General features: G+C 42.8%; 3 protein-coding genes across 10 annotated transcripts in view; 2 read left to right on the forward strand and 1 right to left on the reverse strand.

The window, feature by feature from the left end:
• Nucleotides 1–779: 779 nt before the first annotated feature.
• slc10a4 (solute carrier family 10 member 4) lies at nucleotides 780–5,153 on the forward strand. Its single transcript, XM_084922207.1, has 3 exons — nucleotides 780–1,758; nucleotides 1,981–2,191; nucleotides 2,730–5,153. Exons 1-3 carry the CDS (start codon nucleotides 1,244–1,246, stop codon nucleotides 3,252–3,254), a joined length of 1,251 nt encoding a protein of 416 aa, XP_084778333.1. The 5' UTR covers nucleotides 780–1,243; the 3' UTR covers nucleotides 3,255–5,153.
• A 111-nt stretch (nucleotides 5,154–5,264) lies between these two features.
• zar1 (zygote arrest 1) lies at nucleotides 5,265–7,167 on the forward strand. The gene is made up of 4 exons (XM_084922208.1): nucleotides 5,265–5,978; nucleotides 6,437–6,529; nucleotides 6,671–6,745; nucleotides 6,818–7,167. Exons 1-4 carry the CDS (start codon nucleotides 5,286–5,288, stop codon nucleotides 6,959–6,961), a joined length of 1,005 nt encoding a protein of 334 aa, XP_084778334.1. The 5' UTR covers nucleotides 5,265–5,285; the 3' UTR covers nucleotides 6,962–7,167.
• Nucleotides 7,168–8,265: 1,098 nt separating this feature from the next.
• Nucleotides 8,266–21,137, reverse strand: part of fryl (furry homolog, like) — a 75,936-nt gene continuing 63,064 nt past the window's right edge. For 7 of the 8 annotated variants that reach the window (XM_084922206.1, XM_084922205.1, XM_084922200.1 and 4 more), the window contains 9 exons: nucleotides 20,590–20,996; nucleotides 17,305–17,512; nucleotides 17,014–17,163; nucleotides 16,470–16,568; nucleotides 15,710–15,778; nucleotides 13,339–13,356; nucleotides 12,231–12,341; nucleotides 11,205–11,398; nucleotides 8,266–10,228 (listed from right to left, as the gene is read on the reverse strand). In XM_084922206.1, coding sequence (XP_084778332.1) covers nucleotides 9,988–10,228; nucleotides 11,205–11,398; nucleotides 12,231–12,341; nucleotides 13,339–13,356; nucleotides 15,710–15,778; nucleotides 16,470–16,568; nucleotides 17,014–17,163; nucleotides 17,305–17,512; nucleotides 20,590–20,996 — 1,497 coding nt within the window. In that variant the 3' untranslated portion in view covers nucleotides 8,266–9,987. The remainder of the gene's footprint in view (nucleotides 10,229–11,204; nucleotides 11,399–12,230; nucleotides 12,342–13,338; nucleotides 13,357–15,709; nucleotides 15,779–16,469; nucleotides 16,569–17,013; nucleotides 17,164–17,304; nucleotides 17,513–20,589; nucleotides 20,997–21,137) is intronic. The other variant, XM_084922199.1, reaches the window with a different exon arrangement.

The raw sequence follows: 21,137 nt of genomic DNA on the forward strand, positions 1-21,137 counted from the left end.
ACAAAGGTTTTCTTTGTCATATTGATGGATAAAAGATTTCAACATAAAAAATATTATGTATTACAGGAATTGAAATTTAATAATAAATATAGGCTTCAGACTTATAAAAAGCAGATTCAGCAACAATATTCATCCTATTAGCTGTAATATTGTGTAACTGCTCTGCCCATTAAAGACCAAGGACCTCTGGGTGTGTCCTGTGCTTTCTGGCACCCAGGGAATCTTTTCAGTCCTGTAGGTTGAGGTGTGGGAACTGTGTGGTTTGCTCCGTGGCATCACGCATTTTAGGCTCAATGCGCCACAGCAAAATGTTTTTTAATGTTTATGAATCACACATATCTACCTTATTTGAATTCAAGAATGAAAATATATGTGGGAGTGAGCTTGAGCCCGCTTTAATCATGTAAGAAATATATCAGACTCCACCAGGAGTACTTTTGGGAGCAACTGAATTATTTAAATTCCAGCTGATCTGACCAATATATATACAAATTCAATGTGATATATATGCTCTCAGGTTGGTATTTATAAAACACTAATCAGAGTTCCCAAGTTCTTGTGTGAGGTCAAAGGCTGAAGTCTGATTTTAATAATAATAATCTACTGAACCAAAAGACTTATGCGCAAGGTAACGTTTGAGGAGTTTGAGGTGAGGACTCGTGCGTAATGCGACCAGCGTGACCAAAAAAACGGGGGGGGGAAAGGGCGGGCGGATTTTCACAGTTTGCTGCAATAATTTAAAGATCAACACAGTCTCTGCTTACTCAACCCCAACAAGCAACTGACTTACCACAACTTACATTTCCCATAAATGTCAAGGATATTTTCCATCCTTCTGCAGAACACGCGAGAGACGAAACAGCAACCACTCAACAGAGTCTCATTTTTCAGGATGGCAAACTGTCAGAGTGCAATAATAAGACTGAAGTTTGCGGGGTCTTTCTTCCTATACAGCGCAGAGCTCAGTGTAAATGGCAATGGTGGTAGTTATTAATTGGTCCAGCCACTCTTGCTTAAACTTACGACCCTGTGCTGTCTTTCCTGCAGCGGTTTAGCCCAGAAACAATCCGTGGCACCACTCAGACTCATTAGACTATCAGTACCATGGCACCATCGCATACCCCGACTACTGGACCTTCCGCAGTTTCTTATTAGTGACAGTGCGTCACTAGAGGAATCGTTTACGCACGAGCCAATACAGGCACAAGGCGACGGTTGAGATTTTCTGATCTCCTTTTGCACCATGGAGAACTCCAGTCTGCCGGGTGGAAGTGCGCAAAGTGCTGGTTCGGTGGACTTTATTACTTTAAAGCAAGTGGATTCTCCGGAGGAGGGTGTCATGAAGGGATTAGGAGCGGTCGGTCGTGCCGTGTTTCTCCAAGGCAGCGGTTACAGGACTGTAGCCGAGTTTATGGCCGTTCTCCCGACGGAAACCTCTCACCTGATGCCTGCCTTCTGGGACTCCCCGCTCAGCCACGGCATCAATGTGTTCGTCGGACTGGTACTTTGCTTCACTATGTTGGGGCTGGGCTGCACGGTCGAGGTCAGCCAGCTCGGAGAACATATCCGCCGACCCATCGGGGTGCTCCTGGCTCTGGTGTGTCAGTTTGTTATCATGCCACTAGTGGCTTTTCTTTTGGCGCTAGCCTTTTCTTTGGATGATGTGGCGGCGATGGCCGTGCTCCTCTGTGGCTGCTGTCCTGGAGGAAACTTGTCAAATATTATGTCTCTGCTTGTGCACGGAGAGATGAACCTAAGGTAGATCCCCTTACTCACCTAAGCATGACTTGAAGTGGGTTTTGGTGTTAACAGTGTTTTGTGCGCAAATTCTGACATTTACGCACCGAAATAACAACACTTAAGAATAACTTTTAAGTTCTGCATGCTTTTTTTTAAGCCATTGCTACATTTTCCTCAAACGATCCAACACCGTACGTGCTGCACGTCCACCATACTCCTTCTTTTCTCTACTCCTCCCAGCATCATCATGACCATATCCTCCACTCTGCTGGCGCTCGTTTTGATGCCGCTCTGCCTCTGGATCTACAGTCGAGCCTGGATCAACACCCCTGTGGTTAACCTCCTGCCCTTTGGGGCCATCATACTGACACTTTGCAGCACCCTCATCCCCATTGGGTTTGGAGTTATGCTTAGGTACCGCTACACGCGAGTGGCGGATATTGTTTTAAAGGTAATCTGACAACAATTAACTTTTATACATCCGTTCGATCATTTCGTTCCAGCCGAAGTACTTTTGGTTAGGGGCCTTTTCCCAAAAGCGCATTGCGTATTTCTTGGTCTCAGTTATTACTAGTGGGGTGGCTGACCGCTGGAAGAGTGACATCAGAGGCACTATATCAGGAAGAGCTCCTCCCTGTGCTTTCTGATAAAAGCGACACATGAGGGCCTCATCAGTTAGAGTACACAGTTATGTTGGGCACCACAAGCACAACGAAATTATATGCTGTCCCCTTAGTGCAAAGAAAGCAGTCTATCTTAAACTTTTATTATATGTACACAATTTTTAAAAAGGAGTTTACAATAAATAAATAAAACAACATAAAAATGTGATGTTATTAGTTATTATTGGTTGCGCAGGTTGGATATTGCCTTTATGGTTCAAATGAAGAAAAAACCCGAAATGTTTTGGTTTTAAAAATCATGTCTTGTAGAAAGTTGCCGCCATAGTTAAAAAAAAAAATTCTCACGCTGAATTCTTGTGTTTGCAGGCTTCTCTGTGGTCTTTGTTGTTCACCCTGGTGTTACTCTTCATCCTTACTGGAGCAATGCTGGGGCCAGAGCTGCTCTCCACCATCCCGCCTTCTGTCTACGTGGTGGCTGTGCTGATGCCTCTGTGCGGTTACGCTGCAGGTTACGGGCTGGCAGTGCTTTTTGACTTACCCCCCAACAGTCGCAGGGCCGTGTCTCTGGAGACGGGCTGCCAGAATGTGCAGCTGTGTACGGCTATCCTGAAGCTGGCCTTCCCTCCTCAGCTGATGGGGGGGATGTACATGTTTCCCCTGCTCTACGCCCTGTTCCAAGCAACCGAGGCTGGGATTTTCATCCTGGCCTACAGGATGTACAGGAGGGAGGTCCTGCATAAACCAGATCCCATGGTGGACGGTGAGGACACGGACATAAATTATCAAAGGTTTGAAGACGAGGACTTTGAACCGTCATATGGTGCGGTGACAGTGAGCGACCCAAACACTATCATGCTGGATCCTTGTCCTCCTGATCCAACTCCAGTTTAATCTGCATAAAAATAATAATTAAAAAAAAAAAAAAAAATCGCTGCTCCGCTGTGGAGGACCAAAACTGCCAAATTGAAAAAAGAAAGAAAAAACGAAAAAAACATATATATATGACTCAGTAACACAATTAATAGACATTAAATTATTACTTAAACACAGAAATGAATAAAGCTATAAAATAAACACTTGTTTTTATTGTTTTCAACATGTCACTTAGTATTATAGTTATCCCACTTTATTACTTTCATTCATTTTTACTTTTATTTTACATTTATTTAATGATTGTTTTTATTATTTATCTATTATTTGACTGTATTTTTAGCCAAGTGGGAACTCCTAGGACTGAAAAATGAAGCAAATGCAAAGGTACTAAAACCTTCATCTAATACTGGTCCTTTAAAGACCGTGTGAGGTTGGCTCCAAGCAGACAGTATAAAAGATGGATCTAGCTACCGTGACAGCACTTGTTGGTTTCTGAAGTCCCATTTTGAAGCCTGGGGATGTGGTTCCGCAATCGCCAGCTTAGTTGCAAAAATCCACATATGAAGAGATAACAGTCTGACTGTGAAAATGGATGCTCATTGGCTAACGCTCACTGACTTGTAGCTACATGCCACAGATATCCTTCCATTCTATTTTGCTTATAAAACAGACTTTGGTTTTTATTTTTAGCATGACCCAAAATGAGTGACTGAGACCATAAACTCAGCAGGAAAATCAGAAAATAAATTTCCCACAGAACTCTATAGAATTAAATGACTTTTCGAAACCACAGCTATTGCCATCTGGTGGTCTTCAAGTAGGATACAGATATTTTGGCACTTCTGCATTGGCTTTATTGTTAGACCCGAAGGTTACGTCCATCTTTGATACATGTGTATGATTTAAATTGGTTGATTGAAATTCGGGTGTTTTATTCGTTTCTTGCTTAAGATTAGCAGGGATGTGCACCTTTAGCTCCTCGCAGACTCTGTGCCGTGTTATTGTTTATGAGGTTTTGATTGGCCAACATTTTTTGAAGGTTGGGGTTATATCACCACCTGTTGCTTTAGCATGCTCTTGACTGCGCTCGAGATTGGTTTTGCATTTTCATGTGTAAGGAGACATTTTTTAAAGACAAACTCAGAAAAATCTTGTTTTAAAAAGTACCTGCGTAGCTAGCCTTCACACATAAGCTTTCCTTTTTCTAAATGGGTCACCCTCCCTCAACCCTCCCATTTATCCAGGCTTTGGAATAGCACCGGGAATCCAATAGCTTGTGACCTCGCCTTGGAAAAATGTGGGGGTAGGGGTGCGTTCTCCTAGTCTCAAAATGGTGATCATGCACATGTAAGGTGAATGTGTTAACCACTACACTATGTTGTTATATAAATCTGGAAACTTCAACTGCTGATAAAGCATATAATCTAATTACTGAGTCATTTATTGACTAATTTCTTTATTTTTTTTAATTTTGGCAGTTATGACCTTCCATACATACTATGACGCAGGGAAGCAGATTAAGGCGTTCAGATGGATTTATCATTTCATCGCTGTTATTCATAAAAGAAATGCCTGTAAAATGTTAACATGATTGCTAAAAAGGTGCTTTATGTCCTGAGCTTAACTCGTTCATCCTAACCACTGATGTCTCATTTCGTGATATAAAAAAGCAAAAGAAACATGACTTCAAAGTTGCATTAGTGAAGCAGGACAGTGTTTCGTTTCAATGCTTTAAGTGTGTGTGTGTGTGTGTGTAAGAGAGACTAAAAGCCATTTTAAAAACATATCAGACTGATTTATGTGCAGATTTCCCAACAAGCCTGTGCCAAAACTTTAGCTTACCTGTGCTCTACAGTCTGATCTTAATTGTACTGTAAAAAATGTGCCAATTAAAGACGTATAAACACAAAACAGGCACACCTCTGTCACGTGTCTACTTTTCCCCCCTTTCTTGTAATGAGACGTCCTACACCTGATCTTAATTAGGTCTAATGGAGAGCTCCACTCTATTTAACTAGTTACAGCAAAGCCTCGGCCGGTTGAACAAACATGGCAACATATGGTGACGAGCCAGTGGATACCTACTTCTATTCTTCTTACAATCCTTACATGGGCAGATACCCCCGGCCTAAAGACGCGGGGTGGAAATACAAAAGTTACTTCTCCCACTATGGAGACTCTTCTGATGCCTTCAACAACCACCAGCGCGCACAGCTGAAGTCCATCTTGTCCCAAATCAACCCCAAACTCACCCCGAGGCTCAGGAAGGCGAACACCAAGGATGTGGCAGTGCAGGTCAACCCGAAGAAGGACGCTTCGGTGCAGTGCTCCATTGGCCCACGCACCCTTCTGGCCATGAAGCGGGACTTCCAGCGCAAAAGGAAGCAGGAGCCAGCGACGCCCGGCAGTCCCAAAGCGACGGGCGGTGTGCGTTACCCCCGCACCCTCGCCGTCTACTCCCCGATAGCATACAGGAGCGTCACCTCCTTCCTGGTCGATGAAAATAACAACAATAAGGAAACGTCCAGTGAGACGGTGCAGACCGGTGAGCCCCCGGGTGAGCCGCCCGAGCCCTCCGAGGACACCGAGGGGAAGGACGAAGACAGCCAGGCTGGAGGGGATGAAAAGACCGCAAAGCAACCAGAGCAGAGCAAAAAGCTCAAGTCCAAACAGCTGGCCAGGAGTGAGGATGCGCAGCCAACTGCGGAGGACTCGAAGGGCAAAGCGCGTGTGCGGTTCCAGGTGAGTTAATCACGCACCGGGAGGTTTGGCAGTTTTTCCAAGAACGTTTGCGCCACAACTGCTTGGAAATTGCCTTATATATTAAATGGATCATTCAAGGACATGGGTTGTCACATTTCTTTTTCTTTCAGAACTGAACGTCCAGTTTGGAAGCTGTAGTACTGTCCCAAAAAGTGCGAAAATGGCACTAAAATACTCACTGTCCTTATAAACGAGTCTTTAATTTGTTCCACTTCCTGGATACTGTTTAGGTATTGCCCAAGCCTTAAAGACCTTAAGGTTCAGTTAATTTGCTAATTAACAATCAACTCAAAGTATATTTGTTTAGCCCCCCTTTGCAAGTGTCATGATCATGGCTACTCGGATTGTTCTCCTCTCAAACACCGTATGTGGATGGTTTATTTTTGGATGGATTCCTTCTAATGATTTCATTGAACTAATTGTTTTTTGTCCTTCAGTTTCTGGAACAGAAATATGGATATTATCACTGCAGAGACTGCAATCTGCGATGGGAGAGTGCCTATGTGTGGTGTGTTCAGGGCACCAACAAGGTGAGCAGCTCTGTTTAAGGTCCTCCAAAGATGAAATGTGCTTTATCAAGAGTCCACCATAGGAAGTCCTCAGTGCAACAATGACTGACTTTCAGAGACCTGCTGCCTAGAAAGTATCTGAGTCCTCTGCTTATCTTTCAGGTTTACTTCAAACAGTTTTGTAGAAAATGCCAAAAGGAATACAACCCATACCGTGTTGAGGACATCACATGTCATGTAAGTCCTAATCGGTCTGTGTGGATTTTGAATGGCTTGCTAGTCTCCACTTAACGCTTTCTCTCTCCTCAGACTTGCAACAAAGCACGCTGTTCCTGTGCAGTAACACAACGACACGTCGATCCCAAACGACCCCACAGACAGGATTTGTGCGGCAGATGCAAAGGCAAGCGGCTCTCTTGCGACAGCACATTCAGCTTCAAGTACATCATCTAAGGAGCGTCTCGACTGAACTGTCCTCAGTATGCTGGCACAACTTGTACGTGGGGGGCATCTTGAACCCACTGCTGGTGCAACGATGGCATCTTGGATGCAAAATGTATTTTTGATGTTTCTGTACTTTATTTCACACCAGTTCTCTTTGTGTTGATGAAACTGAAGCACCGCATGTGCTTTACGATGTAATAAACTGCTAGCTTGCATTCTGTCTGTAAGCATGCTCACTTAAACTATCACTGATCTCAACTCAAATGCAGCACCTTGGAAAATCCTGTTGTCTAAAATCAGGCTGACATAAACCTGAACATGTGCAATAAACTAAGACTGACATTAAATTATTGGAAACTAGGTTGCCGTGGCACCAAAGACACTGAAACTGGTGGGTCGAAGACTAAACACTTGGCTTAAAAAAATTAAATCTGCTGTTCTAAATATCAGTGTATCCTATCCATTCCTTCATTTGTAATTGTTTGCAGATCTGTTAGCCAAAGGGTCACTGGTAGCTATGGATACTATGACTTTTGAGTGATGAGAGCATACAGAGCCAAAGAGCACAGATTGGATTTAAATGGTTTTATTTCATATCATTTGAGCCAAAAGCTCAGGCGTTGGGTTTCCAACACAATTTTCCTTCTCTATTCTGTCAGAGTTCATATGTACAGGGATTTTTACTACAAACCATTCACCACTTTACCCAGTGTCTTAAGTGCTTTCTAATACACACTTGCACCACAGGGAATCTGGGTTTCAGTGTCTGGCCCAAAGACACTGGGACAGGAGAACCATCTACCTCCGGAGCCACAGACGCCCCTGTGGATTTGGGAATGTGGCATTTCTAATCAACTACATATTTATTTTTTTAAAACCTCCACACTGGTAAGCAGATGGGGGTGTGCCCATGCAGCACATCTTGTTTGCAGAATTTCAATTCAATATTATTTATATAGCGCCAAATCACAACAGTTGCCTCAAGGCCCTTTATATTGTACAGTAGATCCTACAATAATAGATACAAAGAAAAACCCAACAATTATATGACCCCCTATGAGCAAGCACTTTGGCAACAGTGGGAAGGAAAAACTTATGGCTCAGGGAGGGGCGGCCATCTGCTGTGACTGTTTGGGGTGGGGCCAGGTGAGGAGCAGTCAATCAAAAGAAAGTGGACTTTTAGGAGAGAGGATGTTAAAAGGGAACTAAAGGAGCCTGTTTTAGAGTATTTTAAGATAAATTAGTATATTTTTTTAAACTTACAGTGACATCTTACAGTGAGTCTGGCAGAGTCCAAGAAAAAAACACATGGAGATGGTGCTTTCAATTTTAATAACTGAAGATCAAGATCATTCTGTAAGGTTTTTATTGATCCAGAAAAGGCTGGTATGAGTGAACAAGGAAAAAATGTATAATGCAGCTCTACATTAAAATATCTTCCAGGTAAATAATCATTAAATAAGAACAGCATTCATATGTACCAGACAAGCAGGAGGAGAAAAAGAGAAGCTCTGAGGAATGAGTACAGTGACTGTTACAATGTGCCATGACAAGCTGTCCAAGAAGCATTCAGATAACGGTTCATGTCCTGCAGTCACAGCAGCAAGTAGGGGCATTGTGAGAGTACAGACACCCGCTTCCCCTCAGAAAATAAATAAACAGGATCAAAACGCAGCAGTGGATGAGCGCCGCTTTGCAACATGATCAACCTACATGGACAGATTCAAACCTCATCTCCTCCCTCGTAAGGCTTTAAGCAGAGCCTACGCTGCTAATAAAAAGATCACAGTGGAGACAAGGAATGCATATGGATGTGGGGCTTGGCTGGGTTGGTGGTGTCCAGCAGAGGAGATGGAGGCTTGTTTTGATCTCCCATTCCATCGCCGCCAAAGGCAGATGGGTGGCTTGTCCCAAACGAGCATCGCTTCCCTCTTTTGAAACCACAACCACCAACCAAGGCAGCCTTTGGGAAATTTGTATGATTGGATGACTAAAGGTGGAGCGGACCATTAATGACTCAAACCTGTTTCTGGCTTTCTCATCACATTAGCTTTATACAGACATCCTAACCGGATGAACAGTGCATTACACAAAAGTACAAGGGGAAAAAAAAAAAATACTGGTTTTACACTATACATTTTCTAAAATATATACAGAGTAAAATAAGTTATGTTTCCATAATGAGCTGTAGCCAGTCCGCACTTGTGTGCAATTATATGCATTTTTGTGTGTGAGCGTATACCAGAATATCCAATATATAATCACACAGTCAAGAGTCTCTAAAGGCATCTACTTATTTGGTTAAAGAGTGAGTTTTGCGTGAAGACCTGTTGAAGGGGACTCTCCTCTCAGAGCAGATCAATAAACAGATATATTTCTCTTTGTACACTCCCTGAAGGTAAACGTCTCCCACAGGGTTAACATGTTAAATATCCTAACATTTACAACCTAGGATGTTAGCTCTAATAAAAAATACATTTCTCAAAAAAATATTCTTGCAGTGCTTTTTCTCTTTCAGCATGCGTTTGAAAACTATTCGGTTTCTTAAAGACTTTCTGAGTTTGCTTATGAATCTTGATGGTGCGTCCTCACACATACGACACCTCCTCTGGACTGCCTCCCAGGCTTCGACGCCGACTCCCAGTCCAGACCCCGAGGAGCGCATCCGTTAGGTACGACGGGGCCCCTCGGATCAGATCCAGCGAAAAGAGAAAAACAAATAACAACAATAACAACAACAAAAAAGTTATCATCCCACAGCGCCCTCTCTTATTCTTTCCCAGGCACGCCACCACATGTCTTATTGCAACTGAATTTTGCGAGTTGGCTTAGTCTGGGAAAAGATATTAGCTTTAAGCATTCATACATGTAATAATATATATTAAGAGTCACAGTTATTCCCACGCATCCTTTAGCCCTTTATAGGTGGAGTCTCTCTTGTCCTCCGCCCCTCACCGTCTACACTCCAGCTGAGGGGAGGTGTAGAGGAGAGGGGTGTTTTTGTCCAGTCTAGTCCAGCCTGCAGTGCCTCAGGCTTACAGTCCGGTGCTGACTATGTCGGTGTGGGTCTGGCAGGTCTGCGCCTGACTCAGAGCCTCACGGATCTGCAGGTTGAGCTCCATGAGGCGGCCGCTAGCCTGAGACAGGTCTCTGCTGGGGCCTACGACTGCCAAGCAGCCTGTCTGACCCAGCGTCTGGTGACGGAAGTAAATGTGTAGAAGAGTCTGGACCGCGTCGTCCGTCTCGTTGCCGAAGATGTCGTTGGGCCACAGAGATCTGGAGATGAAGAAGAGATGTGAAGAAAAGGGGATTGTACCGAACACATTCTTAGCTGCTGGATAAACAGTTTTCCTGAGGTGCTTTGGGTTTGTTAGTCGACTCCTCTGAAAACATGTTCGGGTCTGTGAACAAATGCACTTTGGGCGATGTTGGGCAGTAGTTTTAGAAAGAACACAGTATTAAATTCTAGGCACTCATTGTTTAGGTAATGCTACAGGTGTGTACCATTGCACAGTTTTTGTTAGCAACTTTATTTCAAGGGGGTGTAGCAGTTATTTTTATGCACAGTCCCTCATCTTCACAGACTCATGCCTCATCACCAGGCAGCGAGTCAAGGGTTTCACGACTGTTTTAACTGTGTGACTGGTGAGTCTACACGTACTGTTTTCATATCCCAGTCAACATCCCATCTCATCATTTAGATGGGATCTTCAAAATAACTGCCAAGAAGCATCGCAAGCAGGCCTGCCAAGTCAAAGGAGCTTCTGCCTCTGAACATTTCAGTAATGATATGCGATAGAAACAGGAGTGCATTTTAACTTCCTTTTATCTGGGCTTCTTACTTGAAATGATCATGCTGGATGTCATAGTCTGAACTTAATCTGCAGCATCCAAAAATCGCAATATTAAAATATGTGACTGTGCCAAAGAACATCCTTATTATGTTAACAAAAAATGTTTTTCTGGAGCAAACTCGCAGCTGTCTTCCATATTGTAGTAACCAAACTGAACGGATGCTGTGTCTGAGTGAACCCGTGAGGATCAGTTAGTAACTCGAGCCCTTAAGCGCAATGACATGAAGCACGAGACTGGAATGAAACAGCCAGGAATCAAAGTGCATTAAAAATAACAACTTTTTACTTGTTAAATAATGTTTGACTGGGCCTTTTAAACAGGAGGCTTAATCACTGTATTGCCTTGTTATGTCACCGATTAAAGCCACTGTTTTATGTAACTGTAGTGTTTATCTTACCTGAAGATTTTGACTTGTGTGAGAGCAGAGCTGAAGTCTCTGGCTCTCAGGGTTTCAATCAGCGACTGTATGGCTGTCTCGGTGTTCGTCTGGGCATTGTCTGACATGCACACATCCTCCTGACCATCATTTCCTGTTTCCGCCTCCTTCAGGCAGCTCTCTAAGATAGTGAGCTCTTCGGACATGTTGGTAACCTTAGAAACGGAGACAAAGGAGGATTATTGTCACAGCACCAAATAACACAAGCAGATCTTCCTCGGGAGGTGAACGAAATGAACCCGGACTAAATATTACCTGGACTAGCTGACCTCAGCGCTCAGTACGGGAAATAATTTAATTTTATTAAATGTCTAAATTAAATTAAAGCGCCATTAAGATGCAGCTCAGAGAAGGATGGACTGCAATACAGATTTAGTAAAGCCTGTTTATCGATCCCGTGGGTAAAGGAAAATAATTATCCAATCAAATTGTGTTTCTTTGTTTTGCACATTTTTCATTGCATTTTCTGACTCCAGCTCTCTTTATATATATTTTAAGTTTTAAATGTATTTTTTCTCTAGTGTTACTGAAATAAGGAAAACTATCATACATTTTAAGGTATACTGTTTTGCAGTGGTTCCCTGTGGATTTGACAAGAAACTAGCACTGTCAGCGTTAATCTCATTAAATTGATGTTAATGCCATAACAGCATTAACGCGGCAATTCTCCGTTAATTCAGTTATGGCGTTAACGTAATTTTAATGAGATTGACGCTGACAGCACTACAAGAATCTAAATGAAAAACAAACAAACCCTAAAACTGAACAAGCAAGTCTTTACGTTCTCCATCTATAAAAGTGTACCCACACAACAAAGCTGAAAAGCTTTAATTTGAACGTCACTTTTCACCAGAGCCTCTTAATTTTGCTGAACCTCAGTAGCAGCAGCTAGTTTCTCCAACTATGGAATAACCCCCCAAAATGGATTATATCACAACGCACGGACAAACTTTTAACTCAGCAGACGCTAAACCTTGTGTCTCTCACCTCGGCCTCTCTCTTGATGGTGTCCACCCTGCTGATGAGCTTGCAGTAGGCCTGGAACAGCAGCAGCAGCTGAAAGTGCAATTTGTAGAGCCTCCGACATAACTCGAGCTCCTACAGAGACAGAAGAAAAACACACTGTCACATCTCAGCAAAGCGATGATCTAACCTGCACTGAATCACTCTGATCACATGATTAGACAGACGGGTATCCTGGGTTAGAGGAAGAGATGAAAAAGTTAACACGGAGGGACATTTGGTTTGGATCATGGTGAGTCTACTATAGGGTCGTCCCAAATAAAATAACCCAAATTGGAAAAATTGGTCCCACCTGACCTGAGTCAGCAGAATCAGATGATTTTATTTATTATATTAACTTTAGCTTATTTAATGAAGGCATGCAAAATTTTACCTGCACACTATGAAGTACATGGAGATGGGTTGAAAAATGTCATAGCGTGCAGGTAAATTCTGCACAGCTTCAGATACCAAACAAAAAAAAGAAATCAGCTGCTTCTGACGGGGTCAGATGGGAAATACTGGCTGATATTTCATGGAATGACCCTACTGCTAGAATTAGTGGTGAAATTTTAAATTAGAAAACCTAGGGCATCATCTCATTGATCCCTCAGCATGTAGAATTGATGAGTGAGGTGTGGGAAAACTAAAAGTTAAGCCCCTAATCTCGGAGGAAATGGGAGAAAATGATTTGAACAAATGGGAATGGAACAATGGAATCATGCAAAATGAAAGTGAATTCAAACCTAACAACACTGGACTCTCTAGCCATCATATCCTACTGATAACGGAGCAGCCCCTCTGAAATCAGGTGGCAACTCTACACTGAATACACGTAGATAGATGAATTTATCTGCAGACACAATCAGTGCAACAAGCAAACAGAAAAAAATGCAAACAGGATAACACGGCACGTTATGATTGGGTGGGTGGATGAAGAGGTTGAGCTGGGTTACATGACCAATCAAGCAGAAACATAGACAGAGAAATGGGTGGGGGTAGAACACAGTCTGTTTCTGCACAGAAAGATGAGATGTCAGTGTTTTGTCCGGTTGGCAGCATTATTTAAGTCTATAATATGAGAACCACTTACTGCTAGATTTTCCATTTGCTAAGCAAGAAGGTGAGCAGGTCACACACACAAACAAACAAACAAAACAGAAGGAGAGAAAGACCAAGAATTAGTGAGCTTTAACATGACAGCTGAGACACAGTGACCTGACGAGCAGGAGCAGTGCTTTATCATCTTCCCTTCACACGGGTCAGATAATGTGAGCTCACGTCAGCAGTAACAGAAACCTTTATTCTGAAAAGGTGAACAACAGCATGTGCGATGACGGGCAGAAAAGACGCAGTGGCGTGGTGGCTACGCAGAGAGGAAGGAGGAGGCAGTGAAAGACCTCTGGATCCTTCTGATTAAAAACAGAGCGTCAGTTTAACCCAAGGTAACATCTGTGTGAATGTCAAACACAGAGGGAGCTCCGCAGACCTGTCCAAGGAGCTCGGTGTAAGAGAAACCTACAGACTAAGACGTGCAGTGAGAGATCATGCAAATACGTCAAGGGTACAAACTCTGTGTCTTAAATCTTACATTTCTGAATTGGGGAAAAAAGTCTAAAAAAGTCCATCTGAAGTCACAGTTGCAATTCTGTTGTTGAAGACAAAAAATATTTACACATCTTTAAATCTACTGTTAACATGTTTATCACCCAAAGCTATAAAAAACGGTTGCTGGCAAATTGTTAGAAACACTTCTTGCCCTCAGGGTTTGTGTTTAACTGGCAGCTGACAGCACTACTGCCACAGCAGTACAGAAATGTTACTTAAAGAGTTTTTTCCTCTGCTTGCCTTTCACAATAAAAGAAAGGCTGTTCCCTTATATCTTAAGTGGTCCCCACAGAAGATGAACCTGCATGTTTGCATATTTGGCACAGATTTTATCCCGGATGCCGTTCAGGATGCAAACCTTAGATTTACCTGCATTAGGAGTACGCTAAATTGAACCAGCGATCTTTCATGTGTGTAATGTAAACGTTATGTAAGATATAGCTTTGTTTTTCCTTCCCACTGTTGCCAAGTGCTGCTCATAGGGCGCCATCTGATTGTTAGGGTTTTGTCTCTATAATTGTAGAGTGTGTTTACCTTGCAATATATAAAGCCCCTTAAAACAACTGCTGTTTTGATTTGGCGCCACATATATAAAACTACGGCACTAGTTAAATGAAAGACTTTTCATTATCAAACATAATCCCAGCTTACCAAGTTTATTACCAAATAAACAAAAGGACTGGAAAATGTTTGAATAAACTGCATAGAGAGGCTGTTACAGAAGTTCTTAATTATTCATTAAGCTAATTATTATCAGTAAGTACAATTTAAGGTAATCATTAACAACTCGTGATTACATCAAACTTTCCTTCAAAAGTGTCTTTGAAAGCACAGACAGGCCTAAATGAGTGCACTGTAATAGAAGAAATAAAACTCAAAAATAAAATTAATTTGCAGATGTCATGCAACTGTGTTTTAATGCAACACTAGCACTGTTAGTAACACTGTTACTAGAAATGTAACAAGAATTTTGCACATTTTCACAGGCATGTAACACAAATGGGATTTCCAGCGCAAATCAGGCAGCAACTGGGAGGCTGAGCACTGGTAGCTGACTGAGACACGGGGCCATTTAATGGGAATGGAAAGTGCTGTTTGTGGTATTGAGGAATTAAAGCTCATTGAAACCTAAATGACTGTACTGATACATTCACATGCCTTTAATATGCTGCAGCTGAAGACCTAATTAGCGTAACGGCACATTAACGTCTTGGGTTTGATATGAACCTAAGTTTTGTAATCATGGTTTGACTCAAAATGATTAGCTGGTATGCTTTCTTCGCGCTGTGAGAACAACGACTGGTATAATTAGCGGATATGCGGGCCAAAAATTGAATTTCCTTAACGGAGATAAAATAAGTGAATAAAAAGCTAAATCTTCAATCATCTTTACATGTTCATGGTTATCAAAGGCATTTAAGGAAATGTGATGCCGCCTTTTCTCTTTACATTGTTTACTCACATGCAACCAAAGCACGCTCGTACATAAATCCCTTAGTACATTGCTGACAGTAACTGTTTAGCTCATAGCTAAATGTTCTACTTTGTGTACATGTTTCATTGATAAATACATTTATCATTGCATTTTCACTAATAAGTAACTTGTAACATTATCCTGTATCCGCAGGAAAGCTGGTGCAGGTTCTCACTTCTTTTAAACCAACATGGTTTTCTTAAAGAGATGCGCTTTGACTGGCTTGACGACACTTCGTTAATGTCTCTAATGTCTGTAATGCTGTGTAATTTCAGTTGGACGTTACAGATTCAGCTGCAGTGCAACACTTTCAAAAGTCAAACCGGTCAATAAGTATGACAAACAAATTCATGCATTTTAAAGTAAAAGTGTTCATCCCTACCTGTGCATGAGTATTGGGTTGCTGGCTGCTGTCTTTGTCCCCGAATGTTTTCCTGCAGTTCTCGAGCCACTGCGTAAACAGGCAGGAGACAAAACAGGAGAGAAAAACATAAAAGGCTTAGAGGAAGGAGAGGAACTTGGAAACAGAGGCATTTACAAGGCTTTTTTTACCCCATGGACATATGCATCTACATTTGTGTGTGTGTACATAATAAAAGGAGGAGATTTAATAAGTGCGTTGTATTTAGCGAATTAAAGAAGGCCTGTTCCAGAGCATCCAGAGTATCTAGCCCTCCAGGGAACATTGCAGTCTCATTCAATTAGCGCCCCTGCATCCCAGAGCTCTCTGCAATCTCATCTCTTTCTTCCCCTCCCCTTTCCTCCCAGCTCCAACCCCTCACAGCTTCTCCCGCCTGGCCTTCTGTAACTGATTTAGGAGAGCTGAGGGTTATTTTTATCCCTTCAGCATGGTTTCTCACTGGTGATGCAGACACTAACGGCAGCTGAATGTACTTATACTGAACACTGATTCAGTGTCTGCAGCTGCTGATGAGACAGACTGGGCTTATCGTGTGCAACATCAGCTATTCGTCTTTATGTTCTCCTGGCTATTTGCAGTGAAACTGCATAGAGATGAAAACCACTTTACGTGTTTTAAAAATAAAGAGGATGTGAAACAACATGTCTGGTGGGAAAAGGTTCAAAGAGGATAAAGAGGATGGAGAATGTGGAGGATGTGGAGAAAGATAAAGATGGCTTACACGCTCTGCCGCTTCTCTCTTGGCGTTGTAGGTGTCCAAGTGTTCCTGCAACTCCAGCACACTAAACTTCAGAGTCTCCAACAGTCCACAAGAGACCAGCTACAACAACACAGGACACCACACATATTAAGCCACAAAAACATCCACAACATACACATAATGGCCCCAAGGCCTCATGTTAGTGTTAGCTGGTCTCTCCTGAATGACAAATTGGTTTTCATTTGCTTTGACTGTGTTGCCGTTACCACAAATTTAAGCCACAGCCAGTTTTAAACTGGTACCTATTCTTCTTTCACTTGTTGTACATAAAAATTGGATTAGATATTTTTCTGCTGTGTCGACTTCCCTTCTCATTTTTATCATAAATAAACTGGGCATAACACAAACTACACAAAAATATCTACACCAGGACACACACACACTCAGCACGACATAAACCATTTATATAAAATAATCCAGCCGTGTAACTGCTACAGCATTACTGGAGTCTTGCTTTATCAGATGCATCAGAATGACTGCAGACAAGCATGCGGGCCAGCCTCACCGTCTCTGCATCCAGCAACACAGTGGGACACTGCGAGCGAGACGTCATGACTTCCAAGGAGCTAAGGAACTGATTACCCATTCGCTGGAGCCTTTCCCCGAGAAAGCGAACAGATGCATGTGTAATGGAGCCAAACTTTCTCTGAATACTCTGGAAAAACACACACACACACAAAAAAGAAAACAAAGTAAGATCATTCGGAAATAAGCTTACTTGTACACAAGATGCAACAGGTAAGGAGCAGTCCTATCAGTCAAAACTGCAAGAAAAAAAAAAGTGGTACACATTTACCTGAAAGAGTCGGGAAAACACGTGGAAAGTATAAACAGCCGAGGACCCATCTGTGTCTGACAACATCTGGTTGACATGGCAACGCCAAGCATCCTCATCATTGTCATAGGCAACTGGCTGGAATGCAGCCAGGATGGCAGAGAGGAAGGGCGAAGGGGGCGGAGAGGCCTGAATCTCTGGGAAGCCGTCTGCGTCACCTTCATCTTGGCTAAAACACACACGGGGGCCAATAAGCAGTCAGACATGTTATACCACCCCCCCCCTTTCACTGAAGGACAAATGTAAACATACACATGCGCATGTCGTCACTCGCAGCAAGTAAACAACCTCACATTGCTGCATCTCTGCCTCCCTCACTGAAAATTCTGCTGCAGTGCAACGAGAGCTAAAATCTGCTGCAGTGCTCTCACAATAACAGCGATTAGCATTTTAGCATTACACAGACGTGTCTGTCTCTCTCTAGCTCTCTCACACACACAGACGCACGCACACAGATACTCACAGGCCTGTGGGACCAAACAGCCTGAAGAAGCAGACAGAATATAAGTATCTAAAGCCTGCGCTGCCGAGCGCTGCAACGGACACGGTCTCTGTCCTCATCCTAACTACCGCTTCTCTTTCCCGTACTCTCTCCCCTCGTCTGCAGCTCCACTGTTAGCAGCACTAGCGCACTGCACTCATCCCACACAGGACTGCAGAGAGGTCTATACAAGCTAGGCATTTACACATACTGACTCACACACACACGCACGCACGCACGCACGCGCGCGCGCACGCACGCGCACGCACACAGTACTGCAAGCAGAGCCAGCTCCCAACCCACTGAGGTAAAACGTTGCCGAGTTGTTTCATTTTACTCTCTCCCACTCACATAAATCCTCATGCACAGACACCTACACTAACTGGTTAGTGTCCTGCTGTTTTCAGTCAGTCTAAGCTACTCACACAGTTGCTTTCCATGCATGCGTGTCTCTGTTAATTGAAAGAACTTCAGTACAGTTACACATGGAGGCGAGTGAGTCTCTATTTTCTAGTTTGTTCAGCAGTGCTTCTTAATATTGCTTTAGAGCAGTTTAAAGCCCTGACTGTCCTCCAATCAGATTTGGCCCACCTTGAAGTGTTAGGAATGAACTGAAGCCTGCCAACACACGCATAGTTCTGATAGGCCACGCCAAGAAAGAAATTAGCTATCACACCATCTAAATCATGTCAAAGAAGTTAGATTAGTCATGCACTGTAGATTAGTCCATATCTTCTTCAGCCACACCTAAACTAGTCTACAATTAAAATGAAAGGTCAGCTGTTTTACTTTAATACATTTTTAAATGGGAGCTGTCTGACACAGTCTTTTTAAATGGACAGTTCCATTACTTATTAGTAAAAGGTGGAAAAGGTCATTTGTAAAAAACATCTAAAAATTAAAGATTTTTAGACTGTGTGAAATTAAAATAAAACCAACTGTACAATGACTTAATGAGCTATCAGTCAGTTGCTCAGCAAATTGGTATAAATTCCACCATTTATTCAAACACAAAAGGAAATTAAAACTGCATGTCTTTGCATGTCTAAATGTCTCTTATCGATCAATATTTGCTTTTTGGGTTTCAGGTAAAAGGTGATTTACATGATACTGGCAAAACTGGCACAAACGCCATCCAGCATTTTCTCAGATCTTCTCAAATTCTTTAATACAGTGGTATGAATTAGAGATGGCACGATACCACTTTTTAATGTCCGATACAATATCATTAATTTGGATATCTGCCGATACCGATATGAATCCGATATAGCTTATTTTGTAATCAATAAAACTGTTTTTTATAAATATCTTGCTGCATTTTGTATAAGTTCATACCCAAGTTTTAAAAAAACAAGAGACTGAAGCTATTCTGTTATACCTGTATGCAAAAAATACACTCCACCCAAAACATTTCATAGTTCAGCAACACTGATCAATCTAATAAATTTAAACCTATACCATCCTCCCTATTCTGGTATTTTAAAGAGTACTTACCTACCTAACTAAGAGGGTTGCCAACTCCCAGCAAAAATATTAAGGGAACCACCCCCCGCCCTTAATCGATGTAATCAACTTTAATTTAATTCAAGTGTAAAACAAATGCACAGAAATCAATTATTTTTCTACAATAATTAAATAGATTCAACATCTTTCTTCAACAGAATTGCAGACTGAAAAATATTTCTTTGTGTCCCCCTTTCCCTGTTAATGCCCTACCTGGCCCCCCGACAAAACTTTGCTAGATCCGCCCCTGCACAGTTACCAGCCGTAAGCTACATAGAAAAGGATCCTGGTGTTATTTGTCTCTCAGAAACAGTTCATAACTTCCCTTCCACTCATTCATGTCACCTAAAAGTTAAACCTGTTTCTCCATCACCTGTTCAGCTCTGATGATTCAGTAAGGACGTCTCCTGGTTTCATCTGCATGTTTCCCTCTCACCACATATCCAAACGGATATCATGACCAGCAGCTTTTACAGCTGTGGCTCCAGCAAACCTCAGCTGATACTAGAAAGTAATATTAAATACATTCTAACAACAGCTTATCACGCTTAAACGTGCTGCTGTTGTTTATCCGCTGGTCTCCTGTTTCTAGCGCAAAGTGGGTGCTAACAAACAAGAAAGACGGGACTTGCGGCAGAAAAGCCGATCAGCTAATCATTGATCAGTTTCATGTTTGAAGTAATAACCGGAGAGGGAGGGGGAGTGAGAACGTGTTGGAATGAGAGAAGTAGATGCAACTGTGCAGCAAAGACAGAATAACTCCAGCTTTGTGTCTATTTTTTAATTCTAGCTGAAGTACGGGACAAATCGCTTCCTTTTCACCTCAATATGGAACTCCGATGGCCAGGCCAGCTGTGGCTCAGTATATCAGTTGTTAAGCTTAACGTGGAAATACTATGCAAACATTCAGAGATGAACTTAGACACTTGCTTTACTTCTCTCGGATAGTTTTCGCCGAGATGAAATGCTGCGGTTAGGAAGCATGTAGCGAGGCTCCAAATGCTCCAACAGACCACCAATAGGTCACGCAGACAACAGCCGCTCTATCACGTGACACATACTGCTCCGATGCGCCGAGCTGGGTTACGCCAAGTCGCGCGTTTTGTGAGGTGATTTTGTGATACTTCGGATCGGATTACATTTTTTATTTCTCTCCGATATCTGACCCAGTAATTTAGGTCAGTATCGGACCGATACCGATACGTAATATCGGATCGGTCCATCTCTAGTATGAATACAAAGAAAGACTCTGAAACACCTACCTGGACATCCCAGAGAAGTCCGCCTCTTCCTCCTCACAGCGCTCATCCAGCTCTTTCAGCGCCTGTGTCACATCTTCTTCCCACACAGACCCACAGGTGCTGTCTGGATCTGGATCTGCATCCTGCTTCGTCTCTGATGCCAGACAAAGAGGCAGCACCGTTTGGGACTCGTCCTCACAAAGGAGCCCTGGTGGTGTGTCTATGGCCGGCGGGGGAGGGGGGGCTGGATCCAAGTCCTCCTGAGGGTCTTGAGTCTCCTGGTGATCCTGAGCATCCTGAGGGTCCCGTGAGTCTGGGAGGTCACACATCTCTTGTCGGTCAGAGGGCAAAGGGGGGGCGCTGCAAAACCCTGTGTCCTCGCTCACGCTGCTGCTCAGCTCGTCAGCCGCCGTCATGCTTATAGCATCCTGTAACATCAAAGCACAAGGGGGGGCTCAGCATGGCAGGTACTTTCACATTACAAAACATCCATTAAAATAATATTTTTATTTCAACAGTGGCCGCCAACACTGATACATAAAACACAGATTCACAGTTGAGCCTCTCAT

This window comes from Perissodus microlepis, chromosome 23, assembly GCF_051167445.1.
Source record: "Perissodus microlepis isolate ML-2025 ecotype Zambia chromosome 23, ASM5116744v1, whole genome shotgun sequence".
Taxonomy (NCBI): Eukaryota; Metazoa; Chordata; class Actinopteri; order Cichliformes; family Cichlidae; genus Perissodus; species Perissodus microlepis.